Source organism: Gymnogyps californianus, chromosome 1, assembly GCF_018139145.2.
Source record: "Gymnogyps californianus isolate 813 chromosome 1, ASM1813914v2, whole genome shotgun sequence".
In the NCBI taxonomy this organism is placed as follows: domain Eukaryota; kingdom Metazoa; phylum Chordata; class Aves; order Accipitriformes; family Cathartidae; genus Gymnogyps; species Gymnogyps californianus.
In genome coordinates, this window is record NC_059471.1 from 60,458,066 (window position 1) to 60,483,350 (window position 25,285).

General features: G+C 38.4%; 1 protein-coding gene across 1 annotated transcript in view; it reads left to right on the forward strand.

Moving 5' to 3' along the window:
- ITGBL1 (integrin subunit beta like 1) overlaps nt 1-24,761 on the forward strand; it is a 150,941-nt gene extending 126,180 nt beyond the window's left edge. Inside the window, exons 8-11 of the mRNA XM_050909225.1 lie at nt 3,611-3,727; nt 17,611-17,757; nt 22,729-22,842; nt 24,347-24,761. Of these exons, the coding sequence (XP_050765182.1) occupies nt 3,611-3,727; nt 17,611-17,757; nt 22,729-22,842; nt 24,347-24,438 (470 nt within the window). The 3' untranslated portion in view covers nt 24,439-24,761. The remainder of the gene's footprint in view (nt 1-3,610; nt 3,728-17,610; nt 17,758-22,728; nt 22,843-24,346) is intronic.
- Nucleotides 24,762-25,285: the final 524 nt, after the last annotated feature.

Genomic DNA, 25,285 nt, shown 5'->3' on the forward strand with positions numbered 1-25,285 from the left:
ATTGCAATAAGTAGGTTAAGCTTTTCAATGCTAATAGCTAATACAACCTCCATCATAAAGCTTTCTTCATCTCAAGTCATCAGACGGTGAAATTTACTCTCCCTGTTTAGTGAGGAGGAGAGGAAGCCACTTGCTATAAAATGTCTAAGGTGAACTTGTTCCTTTTTAGTCATAAAGTGTAGCTCTTGCACAGACAGTTGAGAAGGAGTAGAATATTATAGCCCTCCTGTGTTTAATTGTTTCTGTATGCCCTGGAATTTAAAGAGAATTTAGGATGTGTTTGGCAGTAGCTTTCCCTCTATAATCAGGTTGCTATGGTAAACCTATTATTCTAGACAAAGAAAGAGTATGTTTAGTAAAGTGCTGATCCCTTTTCAGTATAATGTGAGCTTCAAATTACTTTTGAATGATTGAATTTGTATGGCAAGTATTTTATCACAATAACTAAGAGAAGAAGGTCACAGAATAAGGTGTGGCTTCTGTTATTTCAGTAGCAGGTACATCTGACAAAGTAGTAGTATAGCTGAAGCAAGCTTACCCTGCAAATATCTTATCCTGGTTTTCCCAGGGAAGCAACCTGAAATTTATTGTTACAGAATGCTATTAATTTTTGTGTTTATCTATATGGTGATAAATTGAGCCTTTGAAGTTTACATTTGCTACATCCTATGTAGTTAGCTGTTCAGAAGCAATAGGACTTTGATTGTCTTTTAAATTATCTCCACAGAGTGAGCCCACCTTACATAATCTAACCAAAATCTCAGTACTTTTGGAGGTAAAAATATGCTTTTTAAGCCAGTACAAAGTTGCAATTATTTAGTGCCACCACTTAAGTTCACTTCTCATGCTCCTAGTGCTGATTTTGTCACATTTGTAAAAGAAAAGGAATGATGAACTAACAATTTGAGTATCAATTTCAGCAGCAGTGTACTAAACTACTATAACTGTATCTTTGAATATTTAAAAGTAAAGAAATAGCTCAGAGAAATCCTTTTCCAGAGCACTTACGGACTGAGGTTTCTGTCCATTTTCAAGACGCTTTCGGTTCTGCTGAGGTCCACAGTCAGATGATCTAAATCATACCCTGAACTTAGGTGGGAGCCAGCCAAAATAAAATACAAGGCATGGATATCAACCAGGAATTTGGGCTTTTTGAATATATGTGTTGATGTTTTATTCATTAGCTAAGATGAGAAGATTGAGAAAGTAGGGCCTAAATCCCCTTTATGCTTGATTTTGAGAAGACAATCTGAGCTTCTATCTCTTACATGACAAAAATGTGCCCTATCTGCCTAGGGATGGGATATTCCTCAGTTTTTTTTCTGGTAAAACTGTTGCACATTAACTAAAATGAATAAATATTAATTGCAGCAGGGACTGAGAGGAACCTGTTCCCATTCCAGTGCGAGTGCCCAGCCACTGGGCTCTCAGGTCATTCTGACTTATTAAATTAAGCATTACAGGAGGTAATGCTTAATTACAGAACATGCAGGAGCCTCATTACAGAACCTTCCTTTGCTCGTCCCTCTGGAGGATTTTCCATCTCTGCTGACTCCTCTCTTCAAAGCAACTTGCTTAAACTGATTTTATTGTCCTTCAGGCATCCTCCTTATTATAGCATTAGCTGGCCAGGATACCACTGTTAAAGATGGTTCTTTTGTTTATTTTATAGAGTCTTCACAACAGATGGGTCCTGTTCATCAGGTACCTATCTGCCTACGGGTGACTGACTGTGCTTTGGGACACTGTGATGTGACATTTTTGTAAAAGTAGCCAGGTTGTCTAAGGTGGATGCATAGAAAGAGACTGTGAGAGCCCCAAATAGTGACAAGTTGGACTCATTAAAAGCCTCTGTATATTTAGTACTAAGGAATGACTTTTTTCCAGTTTCTAATGTAGCTGTCCTTGGCAAATAATTATAGCTTAGAGAATGCAGGCAAATAACATCAATAATTCTGTAGACAATCATATCTTGAATGTTGACATGATTATGAAATACAACTGTATTCCTATAATAAGTTTCTTTCTGGAACAAATATCCTCAAATAATTGCCAATGCAACATAGTTTTACAACTGTGTGTATTATAAAGGTGTCAAGAAGTATTTGCTGTTAATTCTCTCTATCAGCATGTCTTTTTTAAGATTCTTGCACTTTAAGTTGATCATAAAATATCCTTCTAGATTGAATCCTGGTACATAGAATGTCAGCTCGAAAGTGCAATGTACATTGATGCTTGGGAAGATGAAGAGTATGGCAGCTATAAAATGAGCTGGGAATTTTTTCCATAAGTAATAAGATCCCCCTCTACTCCAACTTAATTAGACTGGGTTTTTTTGAAAAACAAATGTAACAAATCTAGATTAGAAGTTGAAAAAAAAAAAAAAGATTAAGAATGATTTGGCAGTACGTTGACCTAAAAGGTTCTATTGTCGCAAAACCTACAGTTAGAAAAGCCCCACTAAGGTTCTCCTTAACAGTCCTTTCCCATTCAGCACAATATTTCAGCAAATGCTGAAAAAATATTGCACATGCGGTACTGTTTGGTTACATAATGAAAGGCTGCACTTCGAGGATTTTTTTGCTTTGTAGCTATAGTTGCTCCTACTGTAAATTTGGGTTCTGCAGTCAGTAGAGCAAGGTCGAGGCCCAGGTTGAGTCTCACTGATGATGTGATTAAATTAGATCGAGAGGAACAGGCTTTTCTGCATCCTAATCCATGTCTCTGGTGGCCCTTTTTTACGCACAATATCCTTTCCCAAGCCCATCAAATGTATTACTTTGATCCATGGTTTGTGTCATAGTCAGAGCATTCTCACAGTAGCATTGCATTAAAACAATTTAAAAAATACGGAGGCAAACTCTTAGAAGTTAGGAAATAACAAAATCAATGCTACCCTGAACTGAGCTTGTCTCATATATGTGCAATATAAGACTGTCCTTGATCTTATTTTTTTCACATCTGACCATTTAATACTCACTGCTCTGAGGGCTTTGGAGTAGAAGTTCTGTGGGAGTTTGGATGAGTCTTTAAGCTCTGGGGAGTTCTCCTGTGAACAGGTTGATGGAAGGGAAGACTCTGACAGAGGTTGTGCTTTTGACTTCTATTTCCTCAGGTCTAGACAAGAAAAATTATAGGGATTTTTGCTTTCCAAATGCCTGACAGAGTATTTGAAGAGTTATGTTTTTACATGAATAGAGAGTATCTGAGATAGCCCTGTGCATAGACTATTTAATTCTAATCACATTCATTTTGGAGTTTCTGAGGTATGTCCTAAATATTTTACAGCAATTATAGAGGTTAATTATGCAGTTAAGCGTGTGCCATAGCTCTGTTATGCAAAGTTGAGATATGAAAAACGTACAATGCCAATGATTGCTTATTGTTGCTGTTTCCACCAAGATATAACAGTGATATACTTTGCTGCTGGTTGCCATGGAGAAGGCATAGTTTTGGAGTTTTTTTCTAATAGTGTTTATGTGCATACTTTAATTAATACAGAGTGACTTGTAGTTTGTCTTTGGGGGGTAGGGTGTAGCATGTTTGGGGTTTTATTTCATTTATTTTACTTTACTGAAATCATGTCTCTAACAATTGTTTATTCTTACAGGGAGATGTGAATGTGGCCAATGCACTTGTTTCCCTCCAGGAGACAACAGAGTTCATGGCAAAAACTGTGAATGCGATGATCGACAGTGTGAAAATGCAGACAGCGAAGTCTGTGGGGGTATGCGTTCACTTAATATAATATAATATAATGTAATGTAATATAATATAATATAATATTATATAAAACTTGACAGTTTATAACTTTCTGTTCCCTCTGATTTTATAACATAAAGTCACTATAAACTATTGACATTGATTAATTTTAATAGATTATAGATTTTTGTAAGAAACAAGCTCTATAAATATTGTATATGTTAGTGAATATTTATTTTAAAACTTCAGAAACACTAACAATGAAATAGATTAAATAAACCTAATAGCATAAATATAAGTGCTGTAGTATATCCCAAATTCCATCAGTATTCATTAGAGAGGAATACAGACACTTAAAGGAAAACCTGAAAAATTAGGTAATTTTACTTTTTGTTTAGTACAGTTGATGTTTTACTGAGAATGTTGTATTTTACCTAAAGGTAATAATGACCAGCAATACTTTTAATACTGACAGTGATATGTCTGTTTTCTAAAAAAGTAGTAAAAATATATTGTGAAAGAATCTAAAACGCTTGAGATACATTGTCATAGTAATTGTACATGCAGACGGGTTATTTTAATGTTGACAGTGAAAACCTCACTTTTTGATTTTTCAGTAATGTATGTTGGTGTTAAGCAGTATTTCAAGTTAGTTTTAGATATGTAAATGCATACATACCATATGGTATTTTAAAAACAGGTGAGTAGTATTTGTCCTAAATGCTCTCTTTCTAGATTTTATTGGCTTTATTTTTAAAATGACTCTTATCAAAGAGTCTTAACATTAACAAAAAGTAGTTGGTATGAACTATGATATATTTTATTATATTTCTTATTTCTATGTAAGGAAAAACCATATTTCTTCATAATCCTTGTGTACATAAAAAATTCTGACTACAGGGAATATTTCTTCAAGCTGTCTGCCATGCAGAATGTAAGCATATATGGAAAATTCTAGTTTGAATGTCTAACCAGCCATAATAATAGTTTATAACATTCAGTGTAATTCAATAATACGAATGTGTAGAAAAAGAATAATTTGAAATTTAATTTTCTATAAAGAACATAAAAGCAGATAAAAGCACTGAAATGCTGGGTCATATTTGTTATAAATTAAGTAGCTGGGAACCAAAATTCATCATCTTCCATGGTTAAAAATATCTCTTCTGTTTATGTCATTCATATTTTACATTATTCAATGACAATGCTTCAATGTTAATACTACTAATTATATTGTATTTTTTGGAAATTATAGACAAAAATTCCGTTCTTTCTTGTTAGGAAGGATACAGTGATAATTTTAATTTTTGTTGCTGGTTAGAGCACCTCACACTTAAATGAGTAATCACCTCAACACCTGAGCCAGTGTCCAATTTTTTACTGTGCAGGAGACACTCTAGGTCACACTATTACCTGCATAAACTCTCCCATTTAGTCTAAATAGTTTTGTCCAAAAAGAATGGCAGAAAATAATTAAATAATTTATTTAATTAATTTTTTAAAAGTAACTTATTAGTAAATTATTAATAAAAAAATAAAAATATGCTTTAAACTTATTTTCCTAATTTTGAAACAACAAATAGAAAGGAAAGCCAGCTCATGAGCTTATGAATCAGTTGTAGTCTCAAGATCAATTTTTCCACTTTCATTCAAGCTGATAGTTTAGTTACTAATGATTCTCTGCAGGTGAAAGGAATTATATGGGAAAACACAATTCAAGTGACTGTGCCCTGTTTGAAATTGCACTGCACAGCATCTGTTGACAGGACTTCAGAAGGCCCACTCTGTGATTTTTGCTGTTCCAGAGAGCTGAGCTTATTCCTAATTCTTTCCCCAAAATTGTAGAATAAGCGCCAAATCAGGAATCCTGTTGTCCTGGGCTTTCCTGTAAGTAAAAGGAGAGGAGGAAGCATGGCATAAGGTGATGATTAAATCCACCAAGATCTGAGCTGACCTCTGAAGTGCCTCAAGGGAGACTAGAGCATCTTTGCTCGCTCACAGCTGTCTGAACTTGGTGAGGTGAAGCTGGTCTCTAGAGTTTTAGTCTTCCCAATTAGAAGTCATGCCACTACTAATACCGTCCTCTAAAAATTGTTGGATTTCTGTAGTAGATCTGTTGGGATTCCAGTGGTAAATAATTGGCAGATTATTTTTTCATATTCTTGATATTTTATTTCTTGTTCTGTCTATTATATTTCTAAATATAATTTGAGATATTTTTAGTTTATTCTAGATTTGGTTGTAATTTACTCCTTGAAGCATGTTCCTATGTTATTATTATTGCATGATTCCATCTGCTTTTGTTCTTTTACAGACAAGAACTGGTTTCCCCTTCCTCTGTTTCTGTTCTTATGCCACAGAAGTGATTCTTTGCACTTGTCTGGTTCTTCCATGTGAAGTGCACTGAGATTCAAGTTAACATACATAGATGTCTTACTAATCACACAGTTCTCTTCCATACACCACTTTTCCTTCTCTTGGCTGCTGGAGCTCTGAAGTGACTCCTTCCCTCATTTCCCCTCTCTCTCCCTCTCTTCCCCCCCCCCCCCCCCCCCTTTTTTTCTTCTTTTTTTTACTGCTGGCAGATCCTGAAACCCTATTTTCTTTGACCATCCAGTGTCCATCTGTGCTTCTGATCCACCTGCCTCAAGAGGCCACCGCCCACCCCAATAATTTAAGGCAGCACCTATTTAGGTGTAAGTACTGAGTACAGGAATGTTTATCTTCAGAGAGTTCCCATCAATTGCAGCTTTCTGTTCACTCACCATTTAGCAAGTGAATTCCCCTCACCTTCCCTCACCTTCAAACTCATAATATGAGCCATTTACTCCTTATGCATTTTCTGTGACTTCATCTTTCACTGTGGCTTCCACCAACATTTTCATTGAAATGTCCCTTCCCACAGTTTCTGACCAAATGTAGGAATTTCTGTCATTGTTATCCTTTTCAGATCCTCAATAGCGTCTGATGTTACTGATAGCTTCATCCCTACTCTTTAGTAATTGTCAGATGTTTTGCTTGGCTATCACTTTCTATCCTGATAACATTTTGAATATTTCCTTTGATATACAATATTTCACATATCTCCCTTTTTAGGAGATTCTACCAATTTTAACCTTACTTTCTTTCCTCTTTTGCAACTTATCTATTCACAGAACTTCTCTCATTAATTTTGCAGTAATGGCACACACATCTCTTTCTCTTCCTTTTGGGTTTGTCCATGCTTCCATCTCAGCCTGAACCTCTTGACACCTTTTCCTGAACTACTTAGTCCTTCCTCTTTTCTTCTCCTCTTTTCATTACTATTTTTCTACCACTGTTGCTACCTAGGCGATCACTGTCAGGACATAAGCCCTTGCTACTAACTCTGGCTTCAGAGAATTGTAAACTGGACTCTGTGAATATGCAGGGTCTGACAGTGAGCACTGAGTGCCTCTAAGCACAAGGAGAGAAGACCAGTGTTTTCAGATTAAATGCATGCTGAAATGAGAAATGTGAATGACAATCTAAATGATTTGAATAAGAATTTTTACTGGCCTCCTCTGACCAGCAGAGATTGATTAATAGCTTGCTTTCCAGACCAGCTGTCCATGCGACGGTAGAAAGACATGAGGCAAAAGATATGATAAATTAGGGTACAACTGAGTGAGACCCTATTACCGTGTTTCTGCATGATTGTAGTGAGTCATTCACTTAAAAATTCAGCTGTCCATCATTGCAGTACCAGGAATAGAGACCTTACATCTCCACAAAGACAGAGGTTGCAGGAGGACTCGGCATAGATTCCACAGCACTCGGCTATTAGAAATGGATTCATAGAATCATAGAATCATAGAATGGTTTGGGTTGGAAGGGACCTTTAAAGATCATCTAGTCCAACTCCCCTGCCATGGACAGGGACATCTTTCACTGGATCAGGTTGCTCAAAGCCCCGTCCAACCTGACCTTGAACACTTCCAGTGATTGGGCAGCCACAAGTTCTCTGGGCAACCTGTTCCAGTGCCTCACCACCCTCATTGTAAAAAATGTCTTCCTTATGTCCAAGCTAAACCTACCCTCTTTCAGTTTAAAACCATTGCCCCTTGTTCTGTCACTACAGGCCTTGGTAAAAACTCTCTCTCTGCCTTTGTTATAAGCGTCCTTTATAATATTGAAAGGCTGCAATAACGTCTCCCCAGAGCCTTCTCTTCTCCAGGCTAAACAACCTCAACTCTCTCAGGCTTTCTTCACAGGGGAGGTGTTCCAGCCCTCTGACCTTTTTTGTGGCCCTCCTCTGGACCCACTCTAACAGGTCCATGTCTTTCTTGTACTGGGGACCCCAGAACTGGATGCAGTACTCTAGGTTGGGTCTCATGAGAGCAGAGTAGAGAGGGAGACTCACCTCCCTCGACCGGCTTGCCAGGTCCTTCCTTGTGTTCCCCTTTGTCTGTGCCTCTGCACAGAGACTTAATACGCTATGGCTGGAGGAGGTGTCTCATGCAGCCTTTTTGAGATAGATATGTTCTACCTAAAGGCCCATTCCCTACAGTTCAGTTTTTTTCAATGGTGTAAGATTTGCCCAAGTGTATTGCAGTGTTGATCCACAGCAATATTTAACATCATATTTTCTTTGGCTTTACTTGGTTCTGTGAGTCTTTCATGTGCAAGTTAAGTGCTTTTGGTGCACACACATGACTGGAGAATCACAGGTATGCCGGCACAAGTTCTTTCTTGGCACACCTGTCACTGATGTACACCAGGCTTGATATTTACGTATCCTGTATCCTGGTGAGAGATACTTCTCTCTGTCCTCTGAGGTTATGGCTGTGCTGCTAGCTGCAGATGTGTCCTAAGCTGTCAAGTGTTATTTGTTCCCCTACTGTGTCCAGCCATATTTTTCAGTGATGTCATCGTTGGCTGCTTCACCTCACTGTGTTGACTGTTGTCCATTATGTTCTGTTCTCTTTCAGGACTGAGGGCAGGCAGGCAACAAGAATTCAGAACAACAGTAAAGATCAATTTGAAATTGATTTGATAATGCTCTTAACTCCATTCATTTTGATTTGTTCTCTGGACCATTATTGGCCTAGCTGTGAGTTCTGGTCACAGCAAAGTAGCAACCATTGAAGGAATAAAACAGAAGCCCTTTTGGGTCCTCTGCATGCTACTGGTTGGTGCAGGATTATGCTGCTTAAAAACTCTACAATAAAAACAAACCCAAGAAAAATAGCAGAAAATTGGTTGAAGCTCCACACAAGTTCGTCACTAGGGCCACTAGCAAAGGTTGAAACTCATAACAGGTAATTCATAGCAAGGCCCTTACATATTTCTAGGGATGCTCCCATTTTGTTTTATGTCAGTATTTCAGTCTGTGCTTCATATAGTGGGCCACCAATTAGCTTTGGTGAGACCTTTTAATATTTAGTCATGGACGTTTGCACTGTGCTCAACACTAAGAAACAACTAAGCCTCTGGTCATTCCAGTAAGCCAGTTCTTTGAGTGGTGACAATAGAATACTTTGAGAAGTCTGATTTGTTTATTTTCAAGCGAGCGAATTCACTCTGATGACTCTCTAACTATTTGTTTTGGCCGCAGCACATCAAAATATAATCCTAACACTGTAGAGAATCCAGTTGTGTAATGTCATGTCACATCAAAGAGTAAACGCAGCTATCTTTTTTGTTTGTTTATACCAATACCTTTTGGTAAAAGGCATTAGTTCTCATTAGTTCGAGATACTGGTTGTAGTATAAAGGCTTGTAAAAGCTGGAGGAGCTAATTTATTCTCAGAGGAAATGCTGAGGTAGTTAATGTTTCCCTCCTTACTCAGGTCTGCCTTCACACCTCTCTCTCCTCTAACTGTAGGAAACCAGTGCAGCAAAAAGTCTACATGAGACTTTATGGGAGGGGAAGTTAATATTTTTTTAATAAAATCCCCAAGCAAATTAATTTTCACCACTCAGACGCATTCTCTCATTGATTTCATTGACTCGCATTTTCACACCCACATACAAGCATCAAAGTGTCTGGATTTAAGTAGTTGGGTCAGGATCACTTGTGAGTGACACAGAAGATGGACAAGAGAAGCTGCCCATCAAGTTCTCAGTAGGTCTTTTTGTTTCGTCTTGACTGACAACAGCAAACTGGTTTTTAGACACATCTTTTATATCATTTAGGACCCAACAGTTAGGATGATCCTTCTGACTCACGATTTTGCTTACCTTAATCTCTGTAAGTTTCAGGCAAGTCTGGTGCCTGTTGTCTGTGCTTCCTCATTTTTGACATTCTTAGGACAATGCTATTCTTGTTGGGTTCACAAGGAAAGGAATGACACAAGTTATGCACTGTGTCTGTGTTGACATCGTTTGTTGTTGAGCACATAGTCTTCTGCTGACAAGTCATCATGAAAGTCACCATACCATTGTTTTACGAGAGTGCAGACCTGATTTTCACAAAATGAAAATGAGTTTTAGTGCTGTGAATGTGTTGTTGGTTATCAATACAGGTCATGTTTTTAAACCTCATTCTGGTGTTTCTTCTGGTGCTTACCTACACATTTCCATTCATATGTCATTCATACCAGTCTTAAGATTTCCAATATAAGTCTCTATGTATTGGCAGAGAAAAAAGGAAAAGCTGTGGTTTATAAGGGGTACATATACTTAAAGCCACAATTCCCAGCTTTCCGATGTTTTAAACTTTTGAAACAGAGACAGAAGCTTCCACATCACTTTCTGACAATTAGTGAAGGATTCTAGGATCGCATAGTCATCACCGGGATGTACATGCTCCCTTTCAAAAGGCTGGTATAACTTGCCCCTAATTGCCATGCTCCTTTGAATATAAAATTTTCATTACCATCCAACCAGGCTAAGTAATTTGATTCAGAGGAAGTACTGCCTTTCTTTCTTTTTTTGGAATATAACTATGCGTTATTATATGATAAAGATATACAACAGAAACTGTGAATTCTTTTTTATGAAAGTTCTAGTTTTCTGCAGTGTCGTGGTTTAACCCCAGCCAGCAACTCAGCACCACGCAGCCGCTTCCCCCTCCCCCCTCCCAGTGGGGTGGGGAGGAGGAAAGGAAAAAAAAAGTAAAACTCGTGGGCTGAGCAAGAGCAGTTTAATAACTAAAGTAAAAATAAAAATACACTACTAACTAATAATAATTGTAATGAAAAAGAATGCAACAACAACAACAACAAAAAAAAGAAAAGACAAGTGATGCGCAATGCAATTGCTCACCACCCGCTGACCGATGCCAGAGCCACGATCCACCCTCCCGGCCAACTCCCCCCTGTTTATATACTGGGCATGACGTTCCATGGTATGGAATACCCCTTTGGCTAGTTCAGGTCAGCTGCCCCGGCTGTGCTCCCTCCCAGCTTCTTGCACACCTGCTTGCTGGCAGAGCATGGGAAACTGAAAAGTCCTTGGCTTAAGATAAGCGTTACTTAGCAACAACTAAAACATCAGTGTGTTATCAACATTATTCTCACACTAATCCAAAACACAGCCCTGTACCTGCTGCTAAGAAGAGAGTTAACTCTGTCCCAGCCGAAACCAGGACGTGCAGAAATCATGAATGACATTTATTTTTGTTATCTGTTCAGTGAAGCAGAAACATATTTTCAGATAGCATGTTCTTATGAGGACCAATAAGTTCATAACCATAAAAATGAGAATTATGATTAATGATACGCTTCATTAAACAAAGCTAAGTATTAATATTATGGTGCAGTTGCTGTCAGACAATTTCCTCATTTCTTGCACTAATATTGCTTCACAGAAACAGAAGTATATAGGACATTTATGGAACTCTCTGATATACCTAAAATGCAAATTAGGAGAGAAAACAATACCAGCCTATCTCCTAGCCGAAGACAGCTTTTGGCATTGACTGGTCTGAAAATTCAGAAATATGAATTCAACCCCTGACTCTACCATGGCTTCTCAGACTATGTGGGACATAATCTCAAAGTCTTCCGTTGCCTAAAGTTAGGCACCTTGTGTGATTTCTGATGCCCAAGGCTACCCTTGCCTGACCCCACCTTGGCTCCACAAGGACACAGGGATGCCTGCATAGCTGCCACCATCATGAGGATGTCCTTGATATCTTAGAGTATGTCAAATGGCGCTAGGCATCTGAATTGAACCCGTAATTTCTCTGTGGTTCCTGTTATGTTAAAATAATAGTTTATTTCCTACCCAATAGGTTTTTCATCTTTTCTATTGAAAAGTCTTCAGAGCAGAGACCATGTTCTTTTGACTGAGGAATCTGAAATAGATGTAATTGTTACAGAATTCACTAGACATTTTTATACTATTTAATAGAGATTTTTTATTACGGTATTTGTTATTGAAAAATGCCATTGATTCTCCTGGGAAAAAGAAGTTCAAACACATGCTTACTGGGTAAAACTGGTGCTAAAAAAAAAGTGAAAATGACTGTATTAGGTAGTGGAGAAGTCAGAGTCTACCTGTCATAAAGCTAGTGTGATTTAGGGTTTTATTTTGACAACACTAAGTAGAAAGTTGATGATTCAGTGCTTGTGTCCTTGCACTTGACTACTTCATCCTAGCTCTGAGGCACATCCAGGGGCAGCAACAGATAAATTCAAAAGGATCAGTAGGTATTGAATTAGATACGAGAGTGACTAATGTAGCCAGTATAGATATTAATGCACACGGTATATTCTGTATTAAATTAATTTGGTTTTACTTAGCTAATTTTACTTTTCTAATTTTTCTTCTAAATGCACTACAGATTTCTGTCCTGGTCACCCAGACATTTGTGCAGGTGTATGAAAAGTTGCGAGTTTACACAGATGCACAGAGAATATAGTTGGCTTAGCTTTTCAGATAGCATAAAATATGATTTAGGTTTGTAAAAAGCATTTTAATTGAATCTTTCTGTTGAAATGAGCAGTAAAGGAATTGCTAATGTATCAACATTTAAGTTGATTAATAGATATTAATTTGCAAATCCAAAAGGGGCCTATATGTTGAACCTCATATATTAGACTATAAATAGCCATTACACTATACCCATGCTTCCTCTGTGTTGAAGTCTGTGTACTGTGTGCAACTAAAGCCTGTCTCTGAGAAGGCCATGCTCTGAAGACTCTAAGACATGTGCAGCCCATGCCAACATCACTTGAAAGTTTGTTCCAATAGTCATCATCCTTGTTTGAAATGCCGTTTTGTTTCTCAGATGAATTTGTCAGTATCAGCTTTTCTCTCTGGTTCTTGCTTTGTCTTTCTCTGGTAGTTTGAGAATCCTTGTTCCAGTACCTTCAAAGAAGGTAGTTCGGATCCTGCTAAAACACTTCTTAGCCTTTTTTTTTTTCTTTTTTTTCCTTTTTTTTTTTCTTTTCCATAGGCTAAGCAGATACAGATCTTTGAAGTTCTTTCAACAAGCCATTTTCTCTGCCCTCTGAATTCTTTCTTTGGAACTTTTTGGGACTCTTCCAACTTTTCAAAATCTCTTCAAACATGGATATCACAGTGAGTTGCAGGACTTTAATGTCCATCTCATCAATGCTCTAAATGTTCCTACTCATTTCTGTTCCTACTCACTTCTCTCCTGTTATATGCATATGAGGATGGCATTAGCCCTTTTCACCGCAGTGTTTCACTTTAAGGTTTTACTGAACTGCCTGCCTGTTGTGTTGCTCAAACTGGAGCCACAGTCCACCTTTATTAGACTTGGACAATACTAAGTGACCTATTATGAAAATATAATAGACAATCAGTATTTTGTTTCACATTTATATTAAGTTTCTCTAACTGCGGTTGTCAAAACTGTTCCAATCTTATGGTGTTCTCCTGGTATTCAATAAAAATAAAAATAGAAATTAGTGAACCGGTAATGTTTTTACCAACTCTTTTAGCATATTTGGGCAGGTTAATGAAGCCTGCTCACTTAGAAATATTTCTCCCAGATAGATGATGTTTAATATTCTCTTATGTTAATAATATAATGGAAAGTTCTTTATCATAGTCCTATAATAAAAAAATAGAAAATCCTGTTTCTATTTAAATACAGAGTGAAATATTTGTTTCATTTACTGTATTGTTCTAAATCAGGGCCTCAGTCTGTCCTTCATCGATATCATCTGGTTATAATTAGTTAGTCTACAAATAAGAACCAGCTTCCTCTGCAATGATTACTTTACCTTTTTCATCATGCTAACATTCCCATGTAGTGGTGCCTTTTATATTAGAAAATTATCATGCAGGTTTTTTGGGAACTCTGACAATAGTTGCATGAGTAGTCCTAAACTGAAGTTTCCCACAACCACACAGTTTTATTTCCAGGCATGGTAAGAAATAATTTGTCCTGGTGTCTGGTTTGATTTGGGTTGATTTGGGTTATAATGGACCTCTGCTAGTAATCTGCCACAGCTTTCTTTGATGCTGCATTTATATTTCACATTTAAATCTTGCAGTTGTTGGATTTATTGATAATTCTAAACAAAGTGACAGCATCTTTAACATCATCTTTTTCTCTCCTTTGCCTCTCCCCCATCACAGTCTTTCTTCTTGATTGGACATTAATGTTTAAAACATTCTATTTTATATTTAAATGTTCATTAACACAGATTTTTATGAATGAAGATCTGTAGTCTCAGAGCCATTGCAATATGCAATTTTTTTGTGATTTTAAGTGTTTTATGTTAAATATGAATTGATAGACCAACACTTTCCAGTAAATCTGCTTAATTTGAATAGTTAAATCAGGATTTATCATGTTAGCCAGTTCAGTTGGGCTGAACTTCTTCAATTAGAGATTTTTGTTTTCCCCTTTGCTCTATGATTGCTGTATTCTTGAATTTTCTTCTCCTCTATGGAGGGAATTATATTCAGATCTAAAAAGACCTATGAGCAAGAGCAGCACCTTTTTGTTGCTGCTCTTGCTCATAGTTTGCAGAGTCTGGGATTCATTGGAATGAAACTGGGACACTTTGAATGTAATTTGAATATTACATTCAACTGAAAGCAGTTGCTTATAATGTTTTAGCCCTTCCTTTTGGTCAGCTTGTTTGGACATCTTCAGACAAATGCAAAGAGCCTCTGCAAGGAGGACATACACAACTAAACCATGTAAAACAGTTTTTCACAGGCTAGCACACACAGAAGATAGCTAGGAGTTAGCAAGCACTGGGCTAAGCACTTGCATACTCACCACCCCGATGGATGAGGCATCCAAAGAGCTGCAGCTGCCCAAGGTGATGTCAGCTAGGAGTAAATACTATTTTGGTAAAATGGATTACTTGAGACAAAGGAATCCTTTATGTTTTGAGGATTTATATGGCATAAAGGAGGAGAGGAATTGTCATCTCAGAAAAATGCATGTCAAAATTTTATGTGGTAAACTGTAAACTCTGCTGTAAATTTATAGATTATTCATTACCTTTTTATTTGACTTGTGTAAAGGCTTTACAGACATGATCAGTCTCTGCATTCTGTAAATCACAATGACTATACAAGAAAAATAATACAAAATTATTTTCTCAGTGAGATCAGCATGGATTTCTTACTATTCGCTGCTAAAATGAGTACAAGTATTTGTACCTCCACAAATAATTTTCCAAAATGAACATCCAGTTGTATGTTTTGCTCTTCAGTGGTTGAGCTATTCTCAAATCTAATCTATATGTTAATAATTAAAAATAAATAAGGCAGAGAAAAATGCTCTGACAGAAGCTTAGCTATAGATAGCATGCCATCTACCTGGAAGGAGCATATGGGAAAGTATATATGCTTGTTTTCTACCTCTTGTGTTTTGGTTTGTGGTATAGTTCTTGTTTCCCAATCTAACACAGAAGCTAAAGTAGCATCAAGCTTCTATTGTTGCTATTTATCAATTTGTAATATTTGATATATGTTAAATTCACGTGTGTAAATTTGTAATTGCTGAATGTCACTTGCAGAAGTGGGTAGGAATACTGTCATAATAAGACTGTGTCATTGTTACTGAGCATTTAAAGTTGTATAGGTAACAAGATAAAAACCCTAAAGATCAATACACAGTCTGGGGTACAAAAATTATTCTGAACATTTAGATCACTGTAAATGACAGCTCCAAGACTTCGGAGTTTCCACTATTTTCTAATTTAAATTAGTAAAGTATTTGTCCATCAGTAAAACATTGAGGAATTCCACTGATAGCAAACTACAAGGTTTGTCTTCCCTTTGGGCTTCTACCAGTGCTGCCTCCCAGTTTACACTGTCAAGTTGCACTGTTGCCTCATGAGAAGTCCACAAATCAGAAAAGCAAAATTGCTGGTTTGCTTCTCTGCATCCTACAGCTCAATGCTTTGCCAGATACTCCTACTGCTTGTTCCCTTCTTCCCAGCCCATGCTCCCAAATTATCTCAGTCCCCTCGTTTCCACTCCCTTGCCCTACATAGCAGGTAGGATAGGACAAAAGTCACTGGTACGTATAATTTGCTTCCTTTAAGCCCAGTAAACTGATTAGCTGAGGAATGATCTTCTCTGCTGCAGAAATATTATTCAAGGTTGAAAAGTGAAATTCTGGCTGGGAGACATTTCTTTTTTCTATTTTCCATTTCTGTATTCTTGTCTGCATTTGTTGTCACTTTTCCCTTCTTCCTGGTCAGATTTTCCACTCAGTTTACTATTTAACTTATTTTCTTTTTTTATTAATCTTTGTACAAATAATTCTCAAAAATTCTATTTCATCTTTTTTTTTTTTCCTTTTTTTGAACATCTATTATCGCTTCTGGGCTCTATCTTTGACCCATGTTCTAGGGTTTCTTTGACCTTTCCCTCACTTGTCATTCCCTGTCCTTCTTTCCCTAACATTTCAGAGTGTATTCCTTTCCACTGGCCCTCTATTTTATGTTTTTTCTCGTTCCTCTTTTCTTTCTGTCCTTTCATTTCCACCTGTTTTCCCCCCTTATTATTAATCATCTTTTGATAGCTATGTCCTTGCTACTATATTCTTCTTCTGCCTGTCCATCTTCCCTCTCATTCAGGCTTCTTGTCTTGATCTGGGAATTGAAATCTGTGTGTGCCTGTGGAGAGAGCCCACCATGGTAGCCTGCCCATTTTTCTTCAAAGTCCTGCCTTGGGGTCATACAAGCGTGTGCTCTGGAAAATGCTCTGGTCTCTTCCTCCTTCCTGCTCCTTCCTCAGCATTTCACTACAGTATCAGGAGTGAAAGTGCCAAACCTTTTAAACTGCTGAACTGGGATAGCTATGTCTGGAGAAGAGATGCAGAAGAGAAACAGGATGTTGTTAGGGTGATGAGAGGAACTCTTTGCAGGTTGCCAGTTGGGTTTACTTACAACCAATTTTAGCAATTGCATGAGACCCTGGGGGAATTATCTTCATCCTGTGCTGTATGAGTTAATCTGTAGTAATTGCAGAGTATGTTGAGTCCAGGCTTTGCACATCAGCTGCTCCATGCACTGCAGCAGATAACCAGCAGTAATGGGATGCTGGAGGAGATGGCAGCTTTTATCTCCCTTGCCTGTTCTGCTGTGTGCTGTGCTGCTCTCAGCCCTGTGCTGGGGTCTGCTTCTTCAAGTGATAATATGGGATATGCAGGTGAGATTTTAGCACTGGGCTGCAGGATTAAAGACATGGGAGGAAAGTGGTTGTCTGTCCTCAGTACGCTGTGGATTAGGGAACATCCCATAAAGTTGAGCTGATGCTGAGCTTTTTGGATGAGGGGAGCCATGCCTGTGCTTTTCTGCACATCAATAGGGTACCCTGTTTAACACAAGAATGAGAGAACTGAAGAAGGCCGCCCTGCTGGGAAGCTGTGCTGTCTGTCTGTCTGTCTATCCCATAGCATGCATTTCACACTGCAGAGGTCTGAAGATTATCTCAGTTGTGACCGCAGTCACTGCTTTCTTCTTGTTTTGCTCATAACCAACCTTGGTGTCGTTACAGGCCATGGTATCTGCTCATGCGGCCGATGCATTTGCCAGGACGGGTGGTTTGGAAAGTTGTGCCAGCATTCAAGGAAGTGCAACATGACGGAGGAGGAGAGCAAAAGTCTCTGCGAGTCAGCGGATGGCATATTATGCTCGGGGAAGGGTAAGAACTGGCAGCTGAGCTACCCCAAATCAGTGCCCCACCAGAGGAAAATGATCATGTTCTCGAAGACTAATGTGCATGGCAGTGGGTTGTTGTTTAGTAACCCTTTCTTTCAAAGGCACATATTATTAAAAGGATGTTATATTTAGCTCCGTAATGCACTTACATCCATTTTGTCAGACACCTACCACAGCCGTACATGTTTAGCAGCGTTGCTCTCCTATGCAATTTGTTAACAGCATGTAATTTCCTGTATGTGTTTATCTGATGGTCTGTGTTGAACAGCTGTACATTATAAACTAACTGTTACTGCTCCGTCCAGTTTGAGGGACAGGGGCACTACCTGCAGTAACACTGCAGTGGGCAAGATGGCAAATGTAATATCTCAGGCAACAGTAAGTGGAGGAGAGTGTTTAACCGCAACATTTGGTATACTTAATCACCCCTCTCCCCAACACAGCAGCAAAGGAAAGGTAGATGTCTGCAGCCCCCACAACGGAATCCCACAAACTTGCTTATTTGCTAATTTTTATTCAGGTGGTTGCATCAGCTTCAGTCCAGCTATAAAAAATTGCCACAGGGAGGAATAAAAATTAGAAAATCTTAATAATTATCTGAAATTGTTCGCTGAGGTTCTTACCTTGCAGTCTTTCAGACTAGGAAATTGCATTACTAGAAAGAGGGCTTTTTAGCTCCCCCATAGTGCAAGCTGCTTATTTTTGTATATAATGTGTCTGAAAGAGAATAGACAAAAAACAGCTGGAGGCTAGAATGCACTCACTCCAGACTGGATGTGCCATTTCCTCAGTTTGTATATCCCTTGCATAGACAGGGAAGAAACCTGCTAGCTGGAAAAAACAGTTAGGAGCCTTCTACAGCAGGCGGATTTCCAGTTGTCCTGTTGGTAACTTTTATTTCAGTGCAAAGGAAATTTAAATGGAGTTTCCAGCCTGGCCTTCTTCCATCTGTATTTTCACTTATCAGAATTCTCCCGCACTGCACCATTTTATTTTGGTTTTTTCCCCCCAGTTGTCGCAATGTCATAGAAAATGAGGAAGTTGCACTGTTTCTCTATTGTTTCCAGAAGATGTGGCTATCTTTAAATTAGTGTATGTGTAAGAGAATGCTGAGTTACTGGAGAAATGGAGTTACTCTGTTTTACTGCAGAAGTTAACTTTTCTTCTCTTAGTCTTGGTCTCCCTGTGATTTTTTGTATAAACTGTGAAGGTGAGCGAATATGCTTAAAATCAATAAAATGCACTATATAAGAGTCTAAATAAATATAAACATGAAAAATTATGTTGATTTTTAAAATATTTGTATTATCTGCTACCTTTTTGTAAGGATGGCTGAGAGCTATATATTCCAGCCTGTGGGTCTTACTCTGAGAATAATTAGCTTTGAGCACATATATCAAGGCTGCAATTTACTTTGAGGTTTTGGGAGCAGATAATCTGGCAGGAGTTTGCAGAGACATTGAGGATTTTTTCTACTCTGTTGGCTATGCTGCCCAGGGGGTGATTTGGGATCTGATTACTGATGTAGGCTGGAACAGCCTGAAAGTTGCTCTAGGTTGTAACCAGTTGCAGGCAGGTAGTGCTCTTAAACCTGACTGCATGAATGGAGGCTCCAAAGGCCCAGATTTTCTAGCACACTGTTGAACAGCATTTACTTTCTATGGGAATTACAAACCTGACCCTAAATCCATATTCAGCAACACTGGTGGGAATTTTTATTAAGTTTCTTTGGCCTCCAAGCACATGTAAGCTTCCAATATGATGGAAGATTGCCCTGAGGACAGTCAATATAATAAAGCTGTGTCCAATTAGATGCTATAGCAGCTTTATTGTGGGAACAGCTGGTGATATGTAAGTGCTTGTCCCAGCAGAGAAATACCTACATAAGATAACTTCCAGAACTGTGTGGCCAGTGAACATCCAAGGAAGCTACTATCTCCTGGCTTTTCTCTGAGCAGGATGGGGATCACAGGCAAAGACAGTCTAATTACTTGTAACTTTTGTTTCTATCCTTAGCTTTTTTTTGCCTTTTTTTTTTTAGGCAAATCTATTCTTGATGCTTAAATATGTATCTGGAAATCATGTCTTCCTGGGTACCCATACTTTAAAATGTTGTTCGTAGCTAGTGTTACTGGCACTATCCAGAGGCCAAAATGGCAAATTGTTCTTTCTGTTTCATTACATTGAGCAATAAGTAACCATTACTAGTTAAATAAAAGGGAATTTCGAACCTGTGTACTAACGGTGGTTATTCCATCTTTGCTGGAAACCGAGCCAAGATATGCAAGTGCCATAATGCATTGAGGGAGCTTTAATTTCTGTATGTAGGTTTTAATAGACTCTAAGGAGTCCTGGTTTTCAGCAGATAACTGCTGAACACTTTCAGAAAATTACACTCTGTTAATATAAGCAAAGTTGGACATCCGCATTCCTAGGCTGTTTTCAAAATCTTGGTTTGCTGACTATGCCACCTGTAGTAAAAATTCTTCCCAAGGAAAACAGCAACACCCACCACGCTGCTGCCTCCCTGGCAGTAAATGTAGGGCTGCAGATGGCTACTGTAGTGGTGCAGGACGTGGGCTAGGTAATGAGCCAAATCCCATCCGAGAAGATCTGGCTGGGATCCCAGGGAACACCCCGCAACTCATTAGACTCATTTTAATCAAACTGAGGAGCCTCCCAGAGCAGCATGCTCTGTTCAGGGAAAAGACTTGATACATTCATTCTTCCTAACAGATTTTACATTATGGAGCCTGATCTTCCTTGTTTGACTTGGTGTTAAATTTACTGTATCTTCTGCAAAATACTTTTAAACATCGTGGGCATCCCTCAGTAGCAGCATCAGTGCTTGCTTATGCAGAATCACTTCAGGTTTCTTACAATGTCATGGTCTTATTAACTACTTTAATTTCACTAAAATTCTCATACTATTCATCATTATTTTCAGCTGTCAGTACCTTGTAGTTTGTATAAACAGAGACATTCAGTTTAAATTACCCTCAAGTATGTCTTAGTGTATCTCATACAGCAACTATGCGATATGTATGCTATCCTCCACTGCCTCTTTGTACAATGGCATTTTTTATCTTTGTAGGGAATGTCAGTATTTTCTGTGCCCATGGCTCAGTACGCAATACTCAGAACTTATGGAAAAAGTAGATGATTAACCAAATACTCCCATCCCCAAATGTTCCAATCACTAGCTCTTCCTGTATGTATTTACATGTTCCATATGTTTCAAGTTAAAACAGCATTTCTCTAAAATTAGGCAATGAGTTAATTTTTGTCAACTTACAATAAATGCTAAATTACTTACATTTTTAAGTAAAAAATTAGATACTCTGCTGAGGCTGTTCTGAAGTTTTAAAGAATTAAGTTTCAGTGATCAGGGACACTTCAGTATTTATGGGAAAAACCTAGGGAAAATTGGTTGATATAGACAGATCCACAATTTTTTTAAAAAATATGTATTTGGATTTTTACTATGGGTTTTATTCAGAGTCACTGAAAGGAATGGAAAGATGAAAAAGCATCATTTTATACACTTTGGCTCAGGCACTGTGAAGTAACACATGAATTCTGTTTAGGTTATATTCTGACATAACCAAGCTTCCTTCTATATATTTTTCTTTAATATTGCATTAAACACATTGGTGACTTTGTACTGGAATCATTCTGGTAATATTGCAAGAGGGTGGGATTTTCAACAGCATCTAACTCATTTATAAGCATGTTCTGTTAAAGGTCGACAGGTTCTTCGGTGACTTTTTTTTTTTAAACTCCGCCTCCCATAATTGAAAATGATGTGTATATTCTTTGTTATAATTTATTTGGTTTTTGAGATTTTTGTATTGATTTGGGCTGTAACCAGTTCTTAGGGCTAGGTCCGCAAAAGGATTTTTGCTCAGCAGTTACTACGCACCCCACCTTGGTGTTTAAGTGTCTGAACTCGGTATAGGGTTAGGCAGCTGAGGCTGGGCTCTGTAAAAGCCAGCTCTCTTCAGCTGGGTGTTGGAATCAGCCAGGAGGAATTACCATCTCCTAGTGGCATTTCTAGTTGCAGAAAAGCCTCTCTCACACCCTTCTCAGGCTACAGGCTTCCTCACACATGATTGCCTGGGGGCAACTGTCCCTTTCCAGGGTTCACAGCCATGAACCTTCTCCTGAAGGTAGGGATGTCTCTCAGTCTTCGCTTAAAGGGAGGCTTCTCGTGCTCGGTGGGTTACGGCATCACCCCAATGTCACCATAAAGTCCCTCCTTTGCCTGTGGGCGTGCGACCTGACATCCCTGAGGATGGACCTCCTCCTGAGGAGGAGGAGAGTGGCTTATCCCAACAAGGGGTACTGGGGTACTCTGCAGGAATGAGCAAACTGCTGAACCGCTATGTGTACAAACTCTTTCTGACCTAGAGCAAATATTTAGTAATTCCATGGGAGGTGGAGCAGCTTCATTTGTGGTGATGAGGATTTGGGGGGTCTAAATGTTAGTCTTAGGCACCTCTGGTCTTTTGTGGACTCATCCCTAAAGGCTTTAGATGAGGAGGGCCATTTTCTTCCTGGGTTAGATTTTATTGTCTTCAGTAAGAGTGGGTCAGGGACAATTTGAGCTTTTCTAGTCAAAAAAAAAAAAAGAACAGTTACTGGGAAGAGTAGCGCTGATTGTAGGTCTCTGAAACCAAAGGAAAGCTTCAAAATGTGAGTCCTGATTAAGTGAAAAAGCAGAATTGAAGCATTAGTAGTAACATCCCACCTTACTCTAGCTCACACGAAAAGAATCCTTTCATTCAAAAAGCTTTTAGCTTGATTATTTTCTTTTGTGAAATAGCTTCTTAGGCAGCAATTCTGTGCATATGCGCATGTGTGTATGTGTGCACGTGTGTGTCTGGGGATGTTATTTTCTAGTCTGAAAATGCCAGTGCTCTTTGACTGCAAGTAATAATTTTTGTGATTTCAGGTTCCTGCCACTGTGGAAAGTGCATCTGTTCCCCACAGGAATGGTACATTTCGGGCGATTTCTGTGAATGCGATGACAGAGACTGTGACAAACATGACGGTCTCATTTGCACAGGTGCAGTACAAGCTAACACTTAATTGCTCTAAGAAACAAACTGTGTTGATGGGAATTATGTTAGACAAAGCCCAGCTTCTTCTTTCTCCACTGATGGAGGAAGTGCATTTGCTGGTTATTCAAACCTGCTATAATTGTTTCTTCATGCAGCGTGATAATCAACTTAAGGTTTCAAAACAACAGCTGAAAGCCTGAGTATGAATTTAAATAAGTAAGCCAGCTATGAAATCCATCAACAATTTTCACTGTAATAGACTACAAGTTACTGCTTTTTGGCAAAGGACGTACAGTGTCAGCATTGTGATCATGAGATTTCTTTAACATTTGTTCCCCTACTGGACTTTCTATGTGTATAATGCATTTAAGTCATAGACAAAATTCACTTGTCTGATGATCTTTGGTAGGTGTGAAGCATAGCTGTGTGGGTTAACAGAGCTTCCTGGCAATCAGACAGTTCTCAGTGGGAGGCTGAAATACCTGACAGTTTTTCTTATGACGTGATGGCTAGTGATTAAAGCGGCTTCACCTTAACATTGTCTGAGAGTTCAGGTGGCAGATGCGGATAGAAATGGGCAGGCTGCCAGCAAACCCTCATGACAAATCTAGTGACAAGAAGCAACATGGGAATTGCTAAATTAACTCACTGGCTGCTTCCTGTTACAAATCTTAATTTTAGAAAATCTTTGCTGAGCAATTATTAGATGTGGAGGAAATCTGCAAGCCCATTAGAGTGAGAGTGGGAGGGCTGACACCAGTAAATTGTGTCTTCAAGCTAGCCCTATTAGCAAGAGTCCTTTTCTGGGAGCAAGTAGCCAGCATAGAGGCAACAGGAGCCTTATCTTCAGCTGCAGTGGCTGTTCACAGATCTTCATAAAGTCAGTAGGAAAAGGAGCTCACATTGGAAACCCAGGCTGTAGAGGTCTCATGCTGAGTGTCCAGGAGTCATGAAAAATATTGAAATAAAATGAAAATATGGGTGTCAGTACTTAATGTTTCCCCGCTACAAAATAGGGCCAGCACATTTTTCATCTAAGAGAGAGTTTGAGATATTATTTATTTGTATAGCACTTCTGAGAATTTAGGTTTAAAGTTTTTCATGTTCAAAGTGATGTTTTTATTGCTATTCTGTTTGTAACTTTTTATGTCTTTTTCTTTGTGCATAATAGTTAAAAGTAATCTTGTTTTTCCTTGTACCTGGAGGTACAGTGGGAACACTGAGCCTCAACAGCTGGGTACAAATAGTGGTGGCATAATTACAATATTTGCAATTCTGCTGATGGAATTATTGAGAGAATGCTATTAATGCTTTGTAAGTGTAGGTTTGGGGTGGCTTCTCAATGCAGTGGTACAGTAATTGCTTCCTTCCAAAGAAAAAAAAAAGAGGTGGAGGGAACAATAAAGGAACAATACAACTACTTTAGCATGGCTTTTTACTTCCCATAAAACACATTTTAGTGTAGTACATTTCAATTATGATAATTGCCCTTTATTCATTCTGTTCTAGGCAATGGTGTTTGTAGCTGTGGAAACTGTGAGTGCTGGGAAGGATGGAATGGAAATGCTTGTGAAATCTGGCTGGGGAGAGAATACCCTTAACAAAGGACATCAAAGACTGAGGAGGTTGTTTTTTTTTTTTTCTTTAGGCTGCTAGAACATTTAATTTCAGAAGTACTCAGTGTGTGGGTGTGGGTGTGCTTGCACGCACACGTATATGGGTGCAAATACTTTAGAACACTCATTTGAGGGCCTGCTCCTTGAAGAAATGCATGACAAAACTAAAAGAAAAAAATTAAAAATGCCTTGGGAGCAGGACAGTCCAAGCTCTAAAAGGTGAAGTCATAAAATACTGGCCCTGTGGAACTTCTCCAGAGTTTTTTGGTAAATTCAGTGGGACTGAGATTACACCCATAATGCCTGTTTCTTAAGCAACCTTTGGAAAAGGTGTAAGAAAGCCTTTTTTTTAACATTATTTACTTGGTTGTCACCTCTCCATATCAGTATGCAACAATACTCCTGTAGAAGAGTAGCACTAGTTGAATATTTGTCAAATAATTAATTTCATTAATTTTATGGTGTTTGACAAATATATTGTTTGGCCCTTTTTTCTTTCTAACAATCCTGATTATGCACCAGCTTATAAATTGAGAGAAGCTGTAAAGAAACTTACCAAAATATTAATGATTTTTTATTTGGTCAAAGAATTGTATTTGCATAGCTGAGGTCCAATCACTTGACAACCATAGACTGAAGACCCAAAATGTTTGACCAGACCCTCGTCTACAAGAGAACTTCTTCGTTTCTGTGGTTAATGTGTCAGTAAGTTGGTTATCTAGTCTGCATACTACGATACGTTCAAATACATAACCTATAGGAGTATAAGGAATGAAACTAATAAAGATATAAATGTATGATTACCTATTCTGAATATGTATCCTGCAACTCA